The sequence below is a fragment of the Panthera pardus genome, unplaced genomic scaffold (genome assembly GCF_024362965.1).
Source record: "Panthera pardus isolate Hobbes unplaced genomic scaffold, ASM2436296v1 HiC_scaffold_11, whole genome shotgun sequence".
Classification (NCBI taxonomy): domain Eukaryota; kingdom Metazoa; phylum Chordata; class Mammalia; order Carnivora; family Felidae; genus Panthera; species Panthera pardus.
Genome location: NW_026526666.1, coordinates 104,598,044 through 104,619,246, shown reverse-complemented (window position 1 = coordinate 104,619,246; position 21,203 = coordinate 104,598,044). Strand labels below are relative to the sequence as shown.

Sequence of the window (21,203 nt, the reverse complement as noted above, 5' to 3'; positions counted from 1 at the left end):
CAGGCCTGGTGGGGAAAGGACAGCCCCGAGACTACGGGGCACGGCCGGCAGAGGCCCGAGGAAACACAGGGCTGGGGAGACCCTCCCCCACACCGTGGGCACCACAGGGCCCGTGTGACTCCTAGGGGAAGGAACCCGGGTCAGGGCGTTGGGACACGGGTGAAGGAGGGTGGGGAGTGCGAGGGCTGGTGTGGGTGGGGGGTGAGTAGTCCAAAAGGCCAAGGGCAGAGGACCGGGGGGGGGGGGGGGGGGGTTATCACACAGACGGACCCCGTACTAGTTGAGCCAGTGAGGTCATGGTCCCTCAAATGGACCCTGTGCTGTATATCGCTTGCTGCGGGGGAGTGGGGAAGTTCCACGTCCAAGGTCCAAAAGGGACCACTGGGCAGGTGTCCTGCTGGCTCAGAGTGCCCAGCCCTACAGAGGAGGCGGGTTTCCCAGTGCCAAGTGTTAAACCACCCAGCAGCTGGGCCCTCGTCAAGATGTCACAGAAAAGCGAGAATGGCCTTCCTGAACACGTCACCTGACCAAGGCACTCCCAGGCCCTGCTGCCCCAAGTTGGAAAAGGCAAGAGGCCTGCTCTATGACCTGAGGGTGACACTCAGGGTGCACTAGCACTGGGCCCTGCCCTGCTCTTTCTTCCCACCTCAGAGCCCGGGGGACACACCCAGGAGGGCAGCCCAGAGATGGAGGGCCCCAAGATGCCCGGCTACTGCTGCTTCCCTTGGGGCCAGGCTGAGTGCTCAGGGGCCTCAGGCTGCTGGCAAAATCCTTCTGGCAAATTCTCATCTTTAAGAACTGAAACCTTTCTGTGTTTTGTTTCCGTCAGAACTTCTGAGAGGGAGGGATTTCCTGCCCTCTCCCTGCCTCGGAGGCAAGTTCCTCAAGGGTTTCAAGGCCCCCCTTGTGTGTTTCAAGGCTCCCCTCTCCAGTGTGCCTCCCTTGAGGACTTCCCACGTCCCTCAGGGCCCCGTGACGTGGAACACCCCAAGAGATGCCAGCACACAGGAAAGATGGCCATATCCCTGTGGGCGTCTTCTCTACCCGCCCTCCCCCCACCACCCCCCCCCCCCCCAGCATCTCTAGAACTCTTACTCCCAGCTGCTGGATGGGAGCGGGTGCCTGGGGCTGTCTCCTGCCAGCCTGCAAAGTCCCAGGAGAGCTCCCAGCACCCCTCCCCCAGCAGAGGATCCCAGCAGGGCCCAGGAGAGGGGTTCCAGAGCAGCTGTGCTCCAGCTGTGCAGCCTGTCCCATAGCTGCACAGGGTGGGGGTGTGGGGTCCTATTCTGATGCTTCCCATAATCCTGTGCTACAGCCCTAGGGTGGTCTGGGCTCAGAAGGCGCCCTGTAAACCTCAGACAAGGCCCAGCTCCTCCCCGGGAGCCCCAGAGGAGACGGGGCAGGGCCCCACAACTTCTCAGTGGCAAGAAGTCCAGCGCCCCCCCCCCCAACTCAGAGCCCCTCAGAGGGTCCAGTGGTGCCCTCCACCCGAGCCCCACCTGGAAGCCACCCATCCACGATGTCAGATGCTTGGCCAGCCTGCCCACCCACCCAAGGCCACCACCGCACCTGGGCAGGTCCCTTGGCAACCAAAAGGGGCACAGTAGCAAGAAGGGAGAGGTGCCCCTAGAACGAACACTTCCCACTCTGCCTGTGAAGAAGCCCCCTGGAGATGCCTGTCCACTCTGGAAGTTTCTCAGCAAAGCCCGGGCCTCCCCAGGAAAGGCAGCTCCCAGTGGACCAAGTCTGACAATCCTGCACCAATCCCAGGCACCGTGGGGGACGTGGGGGACCGGCCCGTCAACCCGTCAGCTCCCAGACTCCCAGGTATCCACCTGGGATCCACAGGTCCCAGAATTCACCCAAAACAGCCCGGTGTGTGCAGGTAAGCGGGACACAGTGCGCGCATTTTCCCGCCGGCGACTGCAGTCCAAAGAAAGAGAAAGCGCGAGAGGCCGTATGCCTGCTAAGAAAGGAGCCACTCCGGCTACGGGGAGCACCCAGGGGCGGCACCAACAGGGAGAGGGCTGGCCGCCACCTGGGTATGGAGTGCACCTGCCCCGCCTGGTGGGCAGTGTGAGGGGCAGCCGGGCAGGGCTGAGAGGTCCCAGCAGCCCCGGGTCGGGCTGTGCAGACCACGCCCAGGAGCCCGGCATCAGACCCGAGAGGACCCTTAAATAAGCAAATGTCACAAATCAAGACTTCTGGGGCCTGGAGCAGAGGCGACTCCTGGGAAAGGCTCCTGGGAACAGCTCCAGCGCAGCGAGGGGGTGGGCTGGGGGCCAGGGCAAGGCTGAGGGGTGCCCCACCTGAACTTCCCGCAGCCAACAGCGTGAGGCCAGTCTCAAGGCCACGGCCTGTCCCTCCACAGCCGTGAAGGCCCCCCTCCCTTTGCATGCTGCCCACCGCATCACCACCACCCAGCACCTCACTGAAGGCCACGATCAGCACACACGGGGGACTAGAGAGACTGGGGAGGTGGGTCCCAGCCCCAGGCCCCTTGCAGGGGAGCCCGCGACAGGGAGGGGGCAGTGGGCACCCACCAGGCCCGGCCCACCCCGGCCCACCCCGGACCAACCCCCAGGACACCCTTCTCCAGGGAGAACCCGGCCCAGAGGAAGGGTGAGGAGAGACGTCGGGGGGCCGGGGTGAACCAGCAGACTCCCAGAAGCCCCGTCCCCCTGGCGCCGGGGGGCAGCAGCTGGAGACTGCACCCTAGTCAGATTTGTCTGGAAGCACATTACAACACTTCCCACATCTGTTTCCACTTCCCGACCCAGAGAAGCTTCACGGAGCAGCGCCCGGACATGTGAGTATGCGCCCTGAGTGCCGGGAGGGCCCCCCAGGGGCTGGCAGGCCGCCCTGCCACATAGCAGTAAGGCAGGCGGGGATGGGGCCGATGGGAACTTGCCGGGCCCGCTCTGGGTCTCCGGGGTGAGAGAAGGGGTGTCCGGCCCCCAGCCCCCCCCCCAAGAACGACCATCCCGTGGCCTCCCAGACACAGCAGCCCTGTGCCCTCGGCCCCTGCGTCCAGAGCCAGCCAGGAGAGGGGCACAGGAGGGTGGGGAGTGAGCGCTGGCCGCCAGACCCCAGACCTGCCTCCGGCCCCTCCAGCCTCCACCTCAGTGGGAGCCTGGCTCTGTCCCCTCCCCCCAGTAGCCCTCCACGCTCACAGGGACACCAGGCACTCCATCAAGCCTACTCCCCACAGGAAAAGAACATGCTGAGGAAATGAGAGTCAGGACCCTGCTTCTTGGCTACCCCTCCCCCCGCCACGGCCCAACCCCCTACGCTCCCCAAGGCTGGGACGGGGGGACCTGGGCCCGGGAACCCCAGCCCACCCGCCCCAGAGCAGTCTCACACCCGCCCCCGCCCTCACCAGGCCTCCCCTGACACCCAGCAAGCACCCAAGTCGCCCCCGAGGTTGGTCCCCATCACTGCGGCTTCTGCAGAGAGGGCGCTCCACAGTATCGGGGCCCAGGGGCTCCTCCCCAGGTGCACAGAGGCGCCCCGGGAACGGGGCTTCAGCGTCCCAGGGCCCAGCCTCAGCAGGGGGAGCCAGGTCCTTGAGACTCCTCCTTTCCCTCCCCCAGGAGCTGCACACTCAGCAGGACGGAGACGCCCTAAGAGCTGCTACTGAGCACACAGCCCCAGAGGGTCTCTCAGTCCCTGAGTACAGGGACCCCAGCCCCTGTCCTGGCGGGCGCGCCCAGCAAGTGGGTGGGCCGGCCGCTCCCGGAGCCGCAGGGCGCTTACCCAAACAGGTCCTGCCGTCCGCGTGGAGCCGGAATCCGGGCTTGCACTCACAGACGTAGGAGCCTGGCGTGTTCACACAGCTGTGCTGGCAGCCGCCATTGTGCAACCTGGCACTCATCCACATCTGCGCGGGGACACAAGGCCAAGGGTTAACAGCCAGCAGCCACCCGGGGTCGGGGCCCCTCACTGAGGAAACTCGGTGGCTGCAGAGGGGACTGGGCGGGGCAGGGGGAGCGGTGGGGGAGTGGAGTGCGCTTCCAAAGTCCAAATCCAGAAATACCCGGGACGGTGCCAGCCAGTGCCCGCCGCTCCTCTGGGGCCCACGGGCCCCAAAGGAAAAAAACGGTAACTCGTGAGGTGCCCTTGCCCAGGCTTTGGGGGACAAAAAGCCCAAGGGAGGGCAGGGGGTAGAGGGACTAGATGCCCCCCCAAATTCACATCCATCCGGAGCCTCGGAACGTGACCTTGTCCGCAAATAAGATGCGAATGCAAGTGGTTAGGGATCCAGGCAAGACCGCACGGGGCGAGGGGGGCCCTGGATCCTGCGACTGGGGTCCTGACAAGAGACACACGGGGAAGCACAGGTTAGAGCGAGGTGGCCACAAGCCGAGGGACAATGGGAGCCACGAGAGGCTGGGGGACACGTCAAGGACAGGAGGTCTCAGAGGGAGCGTGGCCCTGCCGTGACCTTGATGCTGGACTCCCAGCCTCCAGAACAGCGAGAGAACCAACGTCTACTGTTGTGTCCGTTTTGTTCCCAGGAAACGAACGCGGGACCTGTCTGGGGTCCCCGGGGGGCTCCCAATGCCAGGGGGACAGGAGACCACCAGCAACAACCCCAGCACAGGACCCAGTGGAGGTCCCTGGCACTCCGCTTCTGGGAGAACACCTCCCATCTGAGACCACCGACCACCAGGGCAGGACACCTGTGCCCATGCACCCCAGGAGGGTCACGCCTCCTTCTGCAGGAATGCAGAGGTGTGGAGAAGGTTGGGGCTGCCCTCGCCTCTCATCCCCTCCCTCCAAGCTTCCGTCCACCAAGCTGAGCTCGAGGGGAGGCTGGGCAGCGACTGGGGGCGTCAGAACAGGCTGCCCGGGACACCTGCGTGCGAGGCTAGGGCCAGGAAGGACGCAACTGCCTGGGAGACACGGAGACCGAGGCGGGAAGCCGCTGCAGACACGGAGCATCCCCAGCGTCCCGGGCACGGGGACGGGAGCCCACGCCTGGGCCGCGGGCCAGTCCACACTTTTCAGACGCAGCCTCACCAGCTGAGCAGCCAGCTCCCCTAACCACAGAAGCAAGGAGACAGACACACAGACGCTTCACTCAAGCACGTACAAGCCACGACTGCACCCTCCAGTTCCCGTGAAAATGCCCACCTTCGGTGCTCCGACCCTAAAATGCCAGCCACGTGAGCCCACTTCTGAAGGGCGCCGAAGGCAGCACACGGGGGCCAGGCTCCTCCCGGCCACCCCAGAGCCTGCCCACCAGGTTATGCAAACCCTGCCACCGGTCCGTGCTCAGAATGTGCCCGGCCGGCACTCCAGAAACGACACAGAGCCAGGGCCTCTGCTCCCCCGGGGCCCTGCCGAGCCCTGAGGCTGCCTAAGACAGAAGACAGAGGAGCAAGAGAGGCTCTCTTGGAGTCCTCTCAGAACAGAACCAGGGTGACTCATGGGAAGCTGGAGGGCAGAGCAGAGCCCCCAAAGAGGGTGGGGCACAGAGGGACCCAGGGCACAGCTGAGGGAGAGCTGGCTGGGCGGGGAGGGGATGGAAGGATAGACCCACAGCCATCGGGCAGGGCAGGCGGACAGCACCCACCCAAGGGGGCTCAGAGAGGAGACCCTGGAGACCCCGCCCGTCCCTTCTGAGCGCAGATCCCTGTCTTTGAGAGAGTCCCTGAAAGGTAAGTGCCTCCAGGGGGCACAGCCCCGGGCACACAGTTGGCACTCAGTGAAGCTTTGAAGAAGGTGCACCACGTGTATGTTGAGGGCTGGGTGGACGGCGGCCTCAGTGTCCTGAGCGGCCTTGCCAGGCAGGCAGGTGTCATTCTGGCAGGCTGACCCCCTGATGTGGCCGCGGAGGCAGGTGCTGGGTGAGCAGGCAGGCAGGGACGCTGGTTTCTGGAAACCTGCTCTCGGCCGGCAGCTCTGTCTCCATGCTCACTCAGTCCAGACCCTCAGCGGGGGGGACAGGCAGGCTCGGATGGCACCACGCCCCTGAGCCGCTCAGACACTTGGCTGGGGGCGCTGAGCCCACCCTGAGGACTGCACCCTCCAGCAGCTCCCGGGCAGGTCAGATACGCAGGGAGCCCTGGTCAACGTCAGCCTCTCGGGCCCGCTCAGCAGCCCTTGTGGGCCACAAGGACACCAGATGGGCAGTCTGGGAAGAGCCACGTGGGGGGACGCAGGGGCAGGAGGCAGCCGTCAGCCAGTAGGGGCCCTCCAGTCGGGGCCTCCCTCCCTAGCTCACACCCCCTGCCCACGTGACCACTGTTCTGGCCCCCCTGCTGCCCGCACAGGAACACTCAGACTCCACCCCAGGGGAAAGAAATCCTGCTCTTCGCTAACATGCACAGGCCCACACCCGCCAAGCCGTCTCCCAGGGCACCCCCCTTGGGAGGGGCTGGCACGCTGACCACAGCCCCGAGCTCTCCCTGGCCCCTGGAGCCGCACTGCCTGGTGATCGGCAACCTGCCACTGGGGAGGGGGGGTGGGGACAAGATCTGTGAGCGGGGGCCCTGCAGGTGCAATGATGCTCAGCCACCACTTCCGGCAACACTTGTGCCGTCAGCCCGGGTGGGTATCTGGACACAGCGGGCAGTTCAAGGCCGAAGGATCTGAAGCCTCCCCCTTCAGCTCTCTGGGCAAGGGAAGCCTGTTTAAGGGTGGTGGGGCATTTGGCCACATGACCTCCAGCTGGGCCCCTTCACAGAGACATAACCAGGACACAAGCAGGATCCAGTTACCTAAACCCGCCTGCCCCACTCCCGAGGTGACCACGTGGGGGCAGAGCAGAGCTGTCCTCAGCCCGCTCCAACCACCGGGAGCTTCTGACTCCGTGACCGTGGCCGTGGCCATGGCTGTGACCTGAGAGCCACAGCTCAGTGGTCTTTAAGGAGAGTGTGGTCAGCCCTCCAAAGGTCCACATCCTAATCCCTGGAGCCTGGCCCAGCAAAAGCGACTTTGCAAGTGGGCTTAAGTTGAGGACAGCGAGGTGACCAATGATCCTGGAGTATCCAGGGGGGTCCTGTGTCATGACGTGGCCCTTAAAGGAAGGAGCAAGAGGGTCAGAGAGAAAGAGATGGGAAGACACCCGGCCCCTGGCTGTGTCGACGGAGGCGGGGCTACCGTCAAGGATACAGTGCCTCTAGACGCTGGGAGGACAAGGAAGCAGGTTCTCCCTGGAGCCTCGGAAGGAACCAGGCCTGTCAATTCCTGGGCTTTAGCTCATTTCAGACTTCTGACCTCTGGAACCGTAAGGTAATAGACCCGTATGGTTTTAAGCCACTCAGATTGGGGTGATTTGTTGCAGCAGCCGCAGGAGTTAAACATGGGGCACATGTAAAGATTCCCTCTGTGGTCTTTTCTGGAACTGTGGGGTGGGGAGGCTCAGACCACCCATGCTGGAAATCCAGGTTTCCAAATGTCCACTCTGGCCAGCCCGGCCTCCTGACTCCCACAGTAAGATCCCCTGTGCTCCCCGGGGGCTGGCCGTGCTCCCCTGGGCCCCGTCCTGCAGGCCTGCCCTCTCGGGCCAAGTGGCCTACACGTAGCGATTCCTTCCCGCCGTGGAATCAGTGCCCTGAGGCACCCCAAGCAGCAGGGCCCCAATTGAGCATTGACACAGAAGGCCTTGGAACCACCAAGAGAACATCACTCTCCAGGTGGCACAGAAGGGGGCCTGGGTCCTCCCCCAGGCAGAAAGAGAGCGCGAAGGCACCGCACCTCCCATGCTGACCCAGTGGAGCCAGGGGACGAAAGCTGCCTCTGGGTGCAGACCCCCTGCCCTCTGCAGCCCGAGGCCCAGCTGACACTCGTCTGGGGCAGCTCACACCTGCGTGGGAGGAGCCGGGAGCCCGGGAGCCGGCAGGTCCAGAGCCGGGCTACGGGAAGGAATAGCCGGGCCCGGGGCCTCCAGCATCGCCCACAGGTGCCGTGCTGCCCTCAGCTGACGCGTGTGGCTGGAGACTTGAGCAGCCTGGTGACACATCACTGGGCTGAGACCCGGCTGGCTCCCCGGCGGTGCCTGGGGACGCCCATCACGACGCGGCCGGGAGCCCATCAAGTCACGGCAGCTCCCAAGCCTGGAGCTCAGGCCAGGGCCAAACAAGCTGCCCCTGCAGAAACCACCCAGAGAAGCCCTTTCTGAAGCCCTGCTCCCTCCAGATGCTGCCGGGAAGCTCGGCTCCGATGGTTACCAAGTTCAGAGTCCTGCTTTCCTCCCAAACATGCCAGAGGGTCCTCAGGCCCGCAGGTGGCGCCCTGTCAACCACAGGCCGGGATCCTTTCCTCTCTGCAAGTCCAGGCAGGCCTGGGGTGGGGGGGTGGGGGGGTTCCCCGAAGCCCAGCCCCACACAGCCCCAGGCCTCGGGATGATACACAGCCTCACGGCGCTTAGTGCCACGCTGCTTCAGTGACAGCACCGGCCTGGCCTCGACTGAGCCAGAGTGGGAGGGCTGCCTACCCCGTGGGGACCCAGCCAGGGACCCGGCTGGCCGAGTGACAAAGCCAGGGGAGGTGGGAGATGGCCACCATCAGGGGCCTGCAGCTCAGTGCTCCATGTGTCCCCTGGCACGGAGGGCCGCAGAGACTGCCCCAGGGACAGCTGGGCAGGGCCAGCATCTCCAAGAAGACGCGTGCCCTGCCCAGAGCCACACGCAGGGCCCGGGAAGGCCTGGAGGGGAGCGCCCCCGCCCCTGCCGTGATCTGGTTGATGACTCACCACGCCCCACCTCGCATTCCTGAGGATGACCAGCTCCAAGTTCTGAGGAGCTCCCTCCCGCAGGGAGGGTGGCCCAGCGTGGGTACCAGATCTGGAGAGCAGGGAGAGGCAGGATGGAGCCAGGACAGGGGTGTATCTGCCGGGGTCCTCACAGCTCACCCGGAGCCCACTGGGCTGACCACTCCCAAGGCTTGCGGAAAGGTGACAGAAAGAAAGGCTAGCGCCTGCACATCCACCCAGGCCCTGGGCACCCCGGAAGCCGAGACTTTGCCCGGGGACCCCAAGGACTCTCTCTTGAGCCTGCCTTCCTGCCTGGCCCCCAGAGCTGCCAGCGCCAGGGAAATGCACGCCCTGTGCCACAGGCCAATGCAAGGGGCTGTTTTATTCTTCCCTCCGCTCAAGACCACTCTGCTGTCGGCAGCCCCCGCAGCCAGGCCCCAGAGGGGATGGAATGTCGACGGCTCAGGGCGCAGGGGCCCCGTCCCAGAGGAAGGGGGCCGCCGGCGGCACCGCCCCCGCCCTGCTCCCTCCGGCCTCGGCTCCGTCAGCCGGGCCGGGCGCAGGCCGGACCCAAGAGGAGCAAAGGGAGCCCAGCGCGGAGCAGGGCACCGCCTCCCCCACGTCCCCCGCGCAGACTCCGCGCGGCGCCCACCTGGCCTCCGGTCCCCGGCGTTCCCGGAGTAGCCGGCCTGGCCCAGGTGGCACGGGACGCAGCCCCTCCACAGGTAGCGGTAGTGCGTGCCCGCGACGCGCGCCAGGCCCCCCAGCAGCCCGAGGCACCAGAGCGCGGCCAGTCCCCCGCGGCCGCGGGACGCTTCCATGGCCGGTCGGCGAGCGGCGCGCACCCCAGCGGCCCCGCCGCGCTCTGAGCCCGGCGCCCCGCCCCTCGCCTTTATGTTCTCGGCTTTCCCTCCGCCCCCCGCAGGTGAAAGCCAAATCCTAGAGGCGGACGGGCCGCCCCCGCCCCCCGCCCCGCCCCCGCGGGCCGCGCCCTCGCCCCCCGGTGCACCGCCCACCGCCCCCGCGCACTCCCGCGCGCGCGCGCCCTCGCACTCGGACACAGGCACCCCGGGGTGCGCGCGCGCGCGCACACAAACACAGGCACCCCTCAGGCCTAGACGCAGAGACACGTGCACAAACAGACCCACGTGTGCAAATACGCACGCGACACACAGGGGACCCTGCACAGACGTATTCAGCAAACCCAGACACACGTGCTCAAACACATGTGTTTCCAGCACCAACGCGGGAAAGTAACCAAGGCAGAAACGGAGGCCACCCTGGCAATGCCACCTGGGGCTTTGAGAAGGCGGCTCGGTGGGGTGGGGTTGGGTGCTGTTAAGTGTGAGGGGGGTGGGGAGCCAAGCCACCAAAGTGGAAATCCCAAGGGGTAGAGACGCCTGCAGCCCCCAAGCCCGGTGTCCTGCGCCCTGAACTGTCGTGTCCTCCAGTGGACAGGGACTGGCACCCGGAGGGAGCAAGGGAATCCCTGTGCCCACGGCAGGTGGGAGAGGGCCACAGGGAAAATGGGCTCCCTCGCAAGGACAGCAAGCCCCAGATGCCAGGCTACAGAAGCCCCGGAGGCAAGTCCGAATCCAGACCCCTGAACCCCCACTTTGGCTCAAGGACGGGGACTGAGGCTCCAGCATTGTCCAAAGTGGCCAATGGCATCATAAGGGTCTATGCATTCCGGCCCTGATGAGCGCCGGACCGGCGGCCCCATGCTGGCTCCTGACGTCTTGGCCCTCGTGCCCTGCCTAGGCCGACCCTCTAGCTCCTGGCCAACTACTGGGGCAAAGGCCCTATTGGCCGTCACTCAGCCCTGCCCCGCAATGGGTGGGGTCCTCAAGTTTGTGGGAGAGAGGCACCAACCCACCTTGCCCGGTCCTGTCTGCAGTGCGGAGGCCAGCCCATTGGCCCCCCGCCTGCCAGGCGCCCTGCAGTGCAGACACAGGCCTGCCTGGGGCCCGCCTGCCTGTCTGCCCCCGCCTCCTGGATGAGCCTCTCTTCTGGCCTCCCGCTGAACAGCACACCAGCCTTCGAACTCCAGGCTCTCACCCGGGGAGCCTCCGGAAGTCTCCCCGATGGGCACACTGTCAGATTGCTGTTTGAACGGGGCCTTCCACGTGGGCTGGCAGTCTGTTACTGCAACGTAAACCTCGTTCTCCAACAGCATGCAAACAAGTGCTAACAGAAACCAGAGGATCTCACCCCTGCAGCCAGCAGCCAGGGTGCAGGGGGACGGGAGGCCGTGGAGACTGTCTGTCTCACAGGAAGGGGCAGAGAGACACCTCGGATCCACAGATCACCCTCACCAACGGGGCACAGGGCCTGGGGCTCCTCCGGGAGCACCCTTCTGGGGTGGAGGCCCCTCGAAGCATCACTAACTCCCATGCAGGACCAGGGCCGTGGGAGGAGGAGGAGCCAAAGACAGGAAGGGGGAGGCACCGGCCTCGTCCCCTGTGCAGCCCAAGTCTAGCCCACCCTGGGAAAGGGCTCTGCCTTGTCCCTTGTCACAGGGGGGCCTGAGTACGGGAACTGTAGCTCGTCCTGAATGGAGACATGCACTGGGGGTAAAACACACCACTTTCTCGGTACGAAAAGGATGACGGCACTCCTTCTCATTTTTGTATTAAGCACACGTTAAAATGATTCTACCTGGACGTGTTGCATTAAATGAGATACGTCGTCAAAATTAACGTCACCTGCTTCCTTCCTTTTTCAGTGCCGCTTCCAGAGAACTTAAGGTAGACACGTGCGCTCAGTGTGGCCCCGGCTACCTCTGCCGGGCAGCACTGGTCTCCCCGAGTCCAGCCCCCAGCTCTGCTACCAAGGGGCACGAGGCTCTCTGTGCCCACTGCCTTGTCTGTAACGAGGGATGATAATCACAGAGCCGGTAAGCTGATGGGGAAAATGCTTCACTGAGAGTCAGTAGGAGTCAGTCAAGGTTGGTGGCCAGGCCCTCCCCCAGGCGGGGCAGCAAGCCCCAAGGAAGTGCCCAGACTGGGTCTCCGAGGGGCGGTATCCTGGGACGTGGCCAGCTCCCTGCAACATGGCAGATGAAGCCGTGAGGACCACGGCATCCTGGAACCCAGCCAGGCCAGCCTGAGACGAGCCAAGGGACCCGAGGACCGTCCCTAGCTCTCTTTTTTTTCTTAGTATTATTTATTTTAGAGAGAGACAGAGTGCGAGCAGGGGAGGGGCAGATATAAAGGGAGACACAGAACCCGAAGCCGGCTCCGGGCTCCGAGCTGTCAGCACAGAGCCCGACGTGGGGCTCCAACTCACGAACCGCGAGATCGTGACCTGAGCTGAAGTCGGACGCTCAACCGACTGAGCCCCCCAGGCGCCTCAGGACTGTCCCTATCCCACAAGAGCCACCTCCCCAGTGCCCCCTGCACTCCCTCCCCGACCCCAGGACCCCCAGCCAGGGACCGCTGCTCGGGCCACCTCGTCCCACCGCGGGGCTGTCACCATCCTTCTGTATCCACCTGGACCCCATCGCACATCCCAGCCTTGGGGTGGGGAGGCATGCTGCTCCAGGCCTCTGTGCTCAGCACCGGCACGGGTAGGGGCTGGGAAGGGCAGAGCACAGTCTGCGAGCAGCAGACATGCATGCAGGCCCACGGACGAGTCCCAGGACCCCACTGGGCCTGCTTCCTCGTCTATGCAGTGGGCAGGACACGGTTCTGAGCAGCAGCAAATAAGGGTTATGATGAGGTCCCCAGAGCCCGGGACGGCTTTGGCACCTCCCTGAAGGACTGGGGGGGGGGGGGGCTGCGGATGGCTCTGGGCCCTACCCCCACCAGGCCAGGCACGGGGACTCAGGCACGGCCATGCAGGCCAGCAGACCACCCAGGACAGAACACCACCGGCTGTCCAGACAGTGCCCACAGCCGCCCCACTGTCCCCCCGCCCCCCGGGCTCGGTGCCGCCGAGCGCATCCAGGGCCACGGCTGTGGGGTCTGGAAGCTGTTTGGGAAATGCTTTCTCGATGCGGAAATGCGGGCTGGGCGTCTCTGCCCGGCGGAATGTCTGTGTGTCAGCAGAAGGAGCCGTTTCCCCCCCACCCGCCAGGCCGGCTCCAGCTCTCCTCTCCCAGCCGGGCGGCCACGGGGCGCCTTTGCCAGGCCCCAGGCTGCGGTGAGGGCCCCAAGCTGCCCCACAAATGCCACACTGCCCCCTCAGTGCCACAGACCCCTGACATCAGGGCTTTAGGGAGAGCTGCCACGTTCCTGGGTCAGCTGGGGCCAGCAGGAAGCAGAACACAGGCGAGCTTACCCCCACTCGTAGTGTCTGTCCCCTGGTACTCGTGGACACCTCCTCCCTGAAGCCCTCCCTGAGGGCTCTCGAGGCCCCACCCTGCTCAGTTCAGGGACCTGCCACATGCTGCCAATCTGAGGGGGGTGGGGAGGTGTTCCCCCCAACCCCGCCCCGTGCCAGCTGCCTTAGCTCCGGGATGCAGAGTGGGCGCCGGGTGAAGTCTGGCCGAGCCTGGGAGCGTGAGATGCTGGCCCGCGTTGGGAGGCTGCCCCACACCTCCCCCCTTCCTGGGGGTCAAGACATGGAGTGAGCAGGCCCTCCAGCAGAACCCAAGGAGGCCAAGCATCAGGCACCCTGTGTGGCCCCCGAGGGGGAACCCACAGGGCCGGACCCTCCCCATGTGGCTGGGGGCCAGGCGTTCCTGGGTCCCAGCTTCTCAGGAGGAGCTAACCGCTCTGCGGGCGGGGCGGGGCTCCAGGAGAGAGGAACACACAGAGAAACTCCCAGAAGTCACTGCCCGTGGTCCCAGGGTGCCTGGACTTGAGGGTGAAGTCGCCGGCACAGCAGGCTCCAGAGTCCAACAGCAGGTGCTGGCCACCCAGCAGCTGTGGCCCTGGGCGCTGTGTGGGGGCCGAGGCCACGCCCACGCACGGCGGGCAGGAAGACCGGTCCTCCAGGCTCTCCAGCACCTCTGCTCACTCCGCTCCCCCTCCTACTGAAGTTGGGCGAGTCCCGTGTCCCTTCTGGGCGGGAGCGACGGACAGCAAGTGCCCGAGCGGACTCCCTCCCCACAGCCACAGCGTGCCCGGGGACACACACGGGGTTCCACCTGTCTGGGCCCCGGGGAAAAGCTTCTTTGAGGCGGGGGGAGCAAGGGGGGGGGTAGAAAAGGGGAAGAGTGGGGCAGGGTGGGCTGAAAGGCAGAGACCGGTTACTGGGCGAAGAAGGCAGGGGAGAGCAGTGTGGGTGCCATCCAGGAGGCTGGGGGCACAGGACCGAACATGACAGGCTAGGGATCAGACAGCCCCTGGCTTATCTTCAATCTGCCCTGGGGGGGGGGGGGGTACTCAAGTCTTCTCAGATGGAAAGTCCTCCTTGCCACCTCCGGTCCCCCAGGTGACAAATGCCCTGCCTGGTTGTTCCCACCCTTGACGTCCAGAGCCCAGCCCAGAGGGGAGGCCAGTTTTTGGTCTGGGGCCACACGCGATCAGCCCAGACCCAGCGGAGCTGCCTGCAGGATGCCCCCCGCCCCCTCCCTGCCCCCCCCCCCCCGTGCTGCTGCCTGAGTTTATTTCAGGAGCGGGGAGCCAGCTGGTCCCCACGCCAGCCTCATGGTAAACCCATTACCCGGCTGGACTCCTCACCCAAGCAGAGGGAAGGAAAATTGAAACCACGGTTGCTTCCGAGAGCCCAGCTGCCATTCCTGACTATAGCCTCGGTGGCGGGGGCCCGGCGGCAATGGGGGTGCTCCCTCCTCTTTCACACACGGGCCCCCCAGGAGAGCCCAAGGTAGAGCAGGCCCCGTGTCCTCCGGGCCCCAGCCAGCTCGGGGGGGCCTCAGACCCCGGCACCACGCCGCAGAACCCAAGGCCTGCCCTGCTCCGGGGAGGCGCCCGCTGAGGGCCAGCCCCCGTGCTGGAGGCCTCCCACACACGTGTGCACATGCGTGTGTGCGCGTGACAGGGCCCGCTCTGTGGCTGCCCGCTGCCTGGACTCACGCCCCTGCCGTCACGCACAGGCTGCGGTGAGTCCAGGGCTAGCTGTGCCACCACCTGAGTCCAGGAACGCCCACGGTCCCCACGATGGGCACAGCCCCCGAGGCCTGGCTCTCACCGAGGACATCTGAGCTGCCAGGGACGTATGCACAGCACTGGGGCTCACACTACTCAGAGACGGGGAGACGGTGAAGGCTGATGGACGGGGAGGTTTCCCGGAGAATAGGGCAACGAGCCAGACTGTGGCCAGGTAGCGGGGAAGGGGGCAGCCGTGAAGACTGGCTCGTTGGAGGACATCTGGGCGGGTGCAGGGCTGCGGGTGCGGAGGCAGGAAAGGCCGGTGAGGGGAGGACGCCAGCCGGGGAATCTGGCCGAAGCCGTGCGCCTGGCCCCGGTCCACAGCAGTCACCCAGAGAGACGGCCAGAAGGAACCAGAACATCGACGGCCAGGCGCATCACCAGGCCCTCACCCAGCAGCCCACTCGGCCTGCTGGGCCCCGTCGGTCACTCCTCCTGCCGTTTTCCCACCCGAAGGCCAAACCCGAAGGCAGGACACTGCGGTCACGGGGATGTCGGCCAGCTCCAGCCAGTGTCGGGGACCAGCCCGCACATATGCTCCTTTTCAAGGTGCCCGAGCCCGAAACTGGCAGGCTGGCCATCGGCCCCTCCTGCCGCTGAGGCCCTGACGTCACACCACAAGTACTCAAGGCCACCTCCTGCAGAGGCTGAGCTCAGGGACAGACACCGTGCCTGTGACAAGCAGAGGGACAAGAAGTAAGTCCAGAGGGCTCCCCAGCTCTGACCCGGCAGGCCAAGGGCCCGGGCTCTGAGCACCCACATCCTCTCCCTAAGATCGGTTCACAGGAGATGCACCAATCCTGTGGTCTTACGACACGAGTCTCGTTTCCTTGTCAGGAGGAAGGAAAAACCTTTGCCCTGAGTTCTGGTACAGCTGCCTACCCCCAGGGCTGCTCTGGCCAGACCCCAGGGTGTGGTCAGAAGCCCAGCAGCCCAGCGGGGTCCAGAGCAGCAGGGAGAGGCGGGAGTGGAGGCCAGCCCAGCCCCGCCTCCCAGGGATGCCTGGAGAAGAGCCAGGGAGGGAGGGGAAGGTGAGGCCACCGTTCCACAAGGAGGGACAGAGACAAGGGGCAGCCAAGATACATGGGGCAGAATCCAATCAGGAGATGAGGCGTGGGGGCCGGGGGCGGGGGGGGGGGGGTACTTCAGGATGAGCAGAAACTCGCAAGGAAGGGAGCTGGACCGGGTGAGGGATGAAGCGGAGGGTAAGACCCCCTGCCCCCTGCCAGGCAGAGAGCCCCCCCCCCCCCCCCGGAGCGAGGCTGTGAGGGGCCTCTGTCTCCACTCTCCCCCCTTCCCCAGGTGAGCCACGGCCCCCTCGAGCTCCACATCGCTGCCGCCCCGAACCACCCAGCCTCCAGCAGGGGGCCCTGGACTACTGTGATTCCAGGTAACAGTGGCTGCCCCACACGGCAGGCCCCCGGCTCCGCGGCAGAAGCTTCTGGGGCGAGGGCAAGGTGCGGCCTGACTCCTGAGCTGTGCCCTCCCTCGCCGGTCCTCTCGGCCCAGGGGCATATCCCCACCCCAGCCCCCACCCCCCAGCAGCTGCCCTGGCCAGGCAGGGCCCCCAGCGCACGTTGGGGCTCACGGTTAACGTGGGTCGGCCTCCTCCTGCTGAGTCCCGAGTGTAAGGACCACGGCCTCCGAGGTTACCCGCCATGCCTGTGCTGAGTCGGGGATCTGAACCTGGCCTTTCGCACGTCGGCCTAAACCCTCAGGCCGTGCCACTGTCCTGGGCACCCAGGCTCACCCGCGTGGGAGCCTCCGGGCAGCCCATCCCCAGGTCTCCTCCCGGAAAACGGCACTGGGCCCCGGACTCGGGGGTCGGGCAGGCCTGCGGGCCAGGCTGTGGTCTCTCGGTCGCCGGCGGGCTCTGACTGCCGACGGCAGGGCTGTCATTTTTCCTGCCTTGGCCCTTAACCGAGGGCACGGCTGCTGGCATCGGCTCACTAGGGGAGCAAACGCAGCCGGAGTCGGGAAACAAAAGCACTCGATTCTCAGGGCCTCTGACGGACGAGACCCTGCCGCAGACGCCTCGTTGGAAACGCTGCCACCCCTGCCTGGAAGGACCTCGGTTCCCAGTCGGGCCCGGGGTCCGTCCCTCGCGGGAACGAGGCAGGTCCCGGTCCCGGTCTCCACATCTGGGTCACCCAACAGATGCTCACCGAGCACCCACTATGGGCCGGGCACCGCCAGCGTGGACGGCCCCGGAGGACACAGCAAGGGGCCCCCCAGGTGGGGCCTGGGAGCCCAGGATGTCACTCCAGGCTTCGTCCCCGGCTCCCCACACTCCCCGGCTGTGTGACCCCAGATGTACTATGAACCCCTGGGCCTCCCGCTGCATTGTGTCACCTGGGCCCTGGGCGGCCCTGGGCGGCCCTGAGCCCTGAGCAGCAGCGCTGCAGGCCGCGGGGTGCGGTGTGGGCTGGACAAGACAAGGCGGCCTTCTTGAGGTCACCATGACGGTTCCTGCCACCCTCCCCGTTCTCCGGATTCGGCAAGAGCATGATCATCCCGGGAGGTGCAGAAGTCCTCACAATGCTAAATCTCCCTCGAGACTCTCTTGGGTGGGGGGGGTGGGGGGGCCCTGCCGCTGGAGGGACCAAGTATGACCCGGGCCAGGGGTCAGAGAAAGCCCCCCCCCCCCCGCTATGAAGGCCCTGTGGAAGTGTGGTCAGACCCCACCTGGGTGCCACCAGGAGGGTCCCTGGCAGTCCCCCTTGTCGCACCCCCACCAGGATGTCGCCGCAGAACAGCACAGCTGGCCCCGGTCAGCCCACGGCCCTCCCAGGCTGGGGACGGAGCCCCGCAGCCTCCTAATCAAGGCCTGTCACTTCCCACATTCTTGCCTCTCCCTCGGGATGGTGAGAACCTGGCAGCCACATCCAGGAGGCCAGTGGAGGCCAGGCCAGGAGTCTGGCCAGGCAGAGTGGGAGCGACAGAGAAGCACTTGTCCGGCCGCGTCTGCTTCGGGGGTGGAGACAGGCCCGGAGCCACAGCCACAGCCGAGGCCGGGGGGCGGGGGGGGGGGGGGGGCCTGGCCTGCAGAGAGCAAGCCCTGCCCCCTCTTCGTGTCCCTGGGGGTCGGGGTGGGGGGTGGGGGGGCGGTCAGCAGAACCCTCTGCTCAGCGCAGACACCCAAGCTGGGCCCATGGGCTGGGACGCGGGGACCCCGTTACCGTCTCAAGTCCCGGAGCCCCCCAGGTTTCTCACAGCCACTCTGACGTGGACCCCAGCTCTGCCGGCCTCCCCCCGTGGCGAGGCGTGATGGAGAGGCACGCCCAGCCCCCCAGGAAAGACCCAGCTGTTCTCACCCCGAGGAAGCCTGCTCCCCACTCAGCTCCCGCCTGACGGTGACCGCTGCCCCTTCCCCAGAGCCTGTCTTATCTCCTGGGAGGAGGGCCGTCAGGGCGGTGGGAACAGTGAGTGGGGCCACGCGCCGTGGGAAAGCGGGCCTGTGGGCCTCACGTTCCCCCCACAGAGACACCCTCACTCTCTCCAAACAGCAGTGTCAATCTTCCTAGGGCGTGGGACCGAGACCCCCTAGCCCCATTGTGGCAGTGTCCCTGCGGTCCTCGGGCCACACCATCTGGCCTAGCGTGCTTCCAGATGGGGCGCTACGAACCCAGTACCCAACCAGCCAGCCGTGGGGTGGGGCGGGGGCTTGGGACAGGCACGGAGACCAGCCAGAGGGTCTTGGGACCCCCCCCAGTGGCCTCAGTGTGGTCTCCCCAACCGCCCAGACCTGCTGACGAGGTCCTTGCTGAAGAGAAGGCTGTGACGTTGGAGAGGGGCAAGCTACCCCAGGCCAGGGGAGGACAGGTTCAGGCCAGGTTGGAACGGCCCGTCTCTCACCCCAGGCCCCCGAGGGAGCCGGCCTGGGGCTGGCGGCCTGCAGGGGCACTGGGCCAGCGGCCTGGAGGCACTTCCCCAGGGCCTCTCCAAGTTCCCTGAGACATAAGGGTCCTTTTAGTCCCACTTTCTGGATAAAGAGACTGAGGTTCAGAGTCACCCAAGGTGCTAAGCTGAGGCTCATCCCAGGCCTGACACCAAAACCTGGCCCTGGAGTGGCCTCCCCAGAGGGGCTGCCATGGAGAGCCGGGACCGTGGACAGGAGCTCGGGGACCCCGGGCTGCCAGGACGGAGGTTTTATGGGGGAGCCCACACTTCTTCCTGGGACCCGCCACCTCCATAAACCCACACGTCTGGGGGTAAGGCCGACACACGCCAGAGGTCGTGCCCTGGGACTTGAGAGAAGCGTCAACCTCACCTCGGAAGTGCACCTGCTCCCAGTCTCCCAGCCTCCCGGCCTCCCTGCCTCCCAGTCTCCAGGCCTCTTGGCCTCCTGGTCTCCAGGCCCTCCCTGCCTCCTGGTCTCCAAGTCTCCCAGCCTCCTGATCTCCAGGCCTCCTGGCCTCCCTGCCTCCTGGTCTCCAAGTCTCCCAGTCTCCCAGCCTCCCTTGCCTCCTGGTCTCCAGGTCTCCAGGCCTCCTGGCCTCCCTGCCTCCCAGTCTCCGGGCCTCTTGGCCTCCTGGTCTCCAGTCCTCCCTGCCTCCTGGTCTCCAAGTCTCCCAGCCTCCTGATCTCCAGGCCTCCTGGCCTCCCTGCCTCCTGGTCTCCAAGTCTCCCAGTCTCCCAGCCTCCCTTGCCTCCTGGTCTCCAAGTCTCCAGGCCTCCTGGTCTCCCCGCCTCCCAGTCTCCGGGCCTCTTGGCCTCCTGGTCTCCAGGCCTCCCTGCCTCCTGGTCTCCAAGTCTCCCAGCCTCCTGATCTCCAGGTCTCCAGGCCTCCGGGCCTCCCTGCCTCCCAGTCTCCAGGCCTCCCGGCCTCCCCACCTCGCAGCCTCATGGATTGCACGGCTCCTACTCCAGGATGGTGTCCCAGAACATGACAAGCACACGGCCTGGCAATGCTCCCGGAGCAAGGGCCAAGCCGCCCTGCAGCCAGGCTCCCATGCCAGCGCTCAGGGTTTTAGTGTCGATTCATCACTCTGAGCGGTTTCTGGGCTCACCCCACCGTCAACTCGGGGCGCACCACCCCGCGTGTGAGCGAGCAGAGCTGCCCTTTCCTCGGCGGTAACATCTTGATTTCCTGCTGGCTCTGCTCGCTCACGGCCGCCGGCCGCCCACCGGTCCGGCTCACTCGCTCGCACGCTGCATTTGGGGGCTGGGGCTGGGCTGGGCTGGCAGGGGGACAGAGAAAACACAGCAGGCGCTTGGCTCTCTGCGGAGCCCTCTCAGCCTCGCGGTGACTCGGAGCCCCAGCCATCCCAAACACGCAGGGCTGGGGTCTGCGCACTCCCAGGGGCTGAGACCGGGGAGGGGCCCCGGGCGGGGGACAAAAGGCCAGCGCTGCGGGATGCAGGGTCTGAGGCCAACCTCCCCGCCCGCCCCCGGCCCACCCCCCCGCCCCCACCTCGTCATTTTGTCCACGGCGCTGCCCTCAGACAACGCTGCCAGATGGCGGCAGCCCGCCTGCCCTTCGGGACCCTGTGGATTAAGGGATTCCAAAGCTTCCCAAAGGAACTCGGAGAGGCCGGGTTTGCAGACCCTGTGCTGTGCTAGCTCCGTGCGGGGCCCCTGGCCGGTGGCTGGGCAGCACCGGGAGCCCGGAGCACGTGTCGGAAGACCTCCAGCTCTGGAGCAGCCCCAGCACCTTCCCCAGGGCCTCCCGGACCCTGACAAAGGGTCCGGCTCTAGGGGCCGCGGACAGGAAGGGGCGGGGGGCGGGAAACCCAAGGCCCAGCCCCAACCCGAGAGGCCACTGGGCTAGGGGACCCTGATTCTGTCTCAAACTGTGCACAAACGGGCCCAAAAGGAGCAGGCGGCAGCTTCCTGAGGCTGGAGACCCTGCTGCAGAAGTCCAGGCCCAGACCGGCCAGGCCCACCAGGGTCGGGTGGCAGATGGGGGCTGGGACCAGGATCCTCCGGGGGCGCCGTGGAGGCGCCGAAGCCCAGGAGAACCTCCGCGGAGGGCGCGTGCGTCTTGTACGTGGGCATCCTTGGGGCGGAGGAGGGCCAGGGCAGCCGGCATTGAAGCGGGCTCTCCCGGGGCTCTGCCCTGGGCCCGGCACGCTCCGGACCCCGGACTCGCTCGCCGCACCAACACGTGCTCCCCGCTTAGAGAGGTACACGGGCTCTCGGTGGGGGAGGCAGTCCGTCCTCCTGCTCCCTTCTGGAGGCACTGCCAGCTGGTCCCAGGTGGGGAAATGCAAACACCGCCCCCCAAAACCCCACCGGGACTCTCCCACGGGTGCCAAAAACACTCCTCATTGGCAGCAAACCTCCAGCCCCGTCTTTCCAAAACGTCAGTGGGCCACTGGATGTGCGGATCTGGTGGGCGTGAGGCAGGGAGTGAGGGGGGGTTGCTCCCCTACCCCCCGTCCCTGCTGCACTCGCTCGCCTCCCTCCAGCCCTCCTCCTGGCCATGGAAATGCTGGAAAAGAGAC

General features: G+C 66.2%; 1 protein-coding gene across 1 annotated transcript in view; it reads right to left on the bottom strand.

Moving 5' to 3' along the window:
- MEGF6 (multiple EGF like domains 6) overlaps nucleotides 1-21,203 on the bottom strand; it is an 87,481-nt gene that overhangs the window by 25,226 nt on the left and 41,052 nt on the right. Inside the window, 2 exon segments of the mRNA XM_019461174.2 lie at nucleotides 3,757-3,865; nucleotides 3,867-3,880. Coding sequence (XP_019316719.2) covers nucleotides 3,757-3,865; nucleotides 3,867-3,880 — 123 coding nt within the window.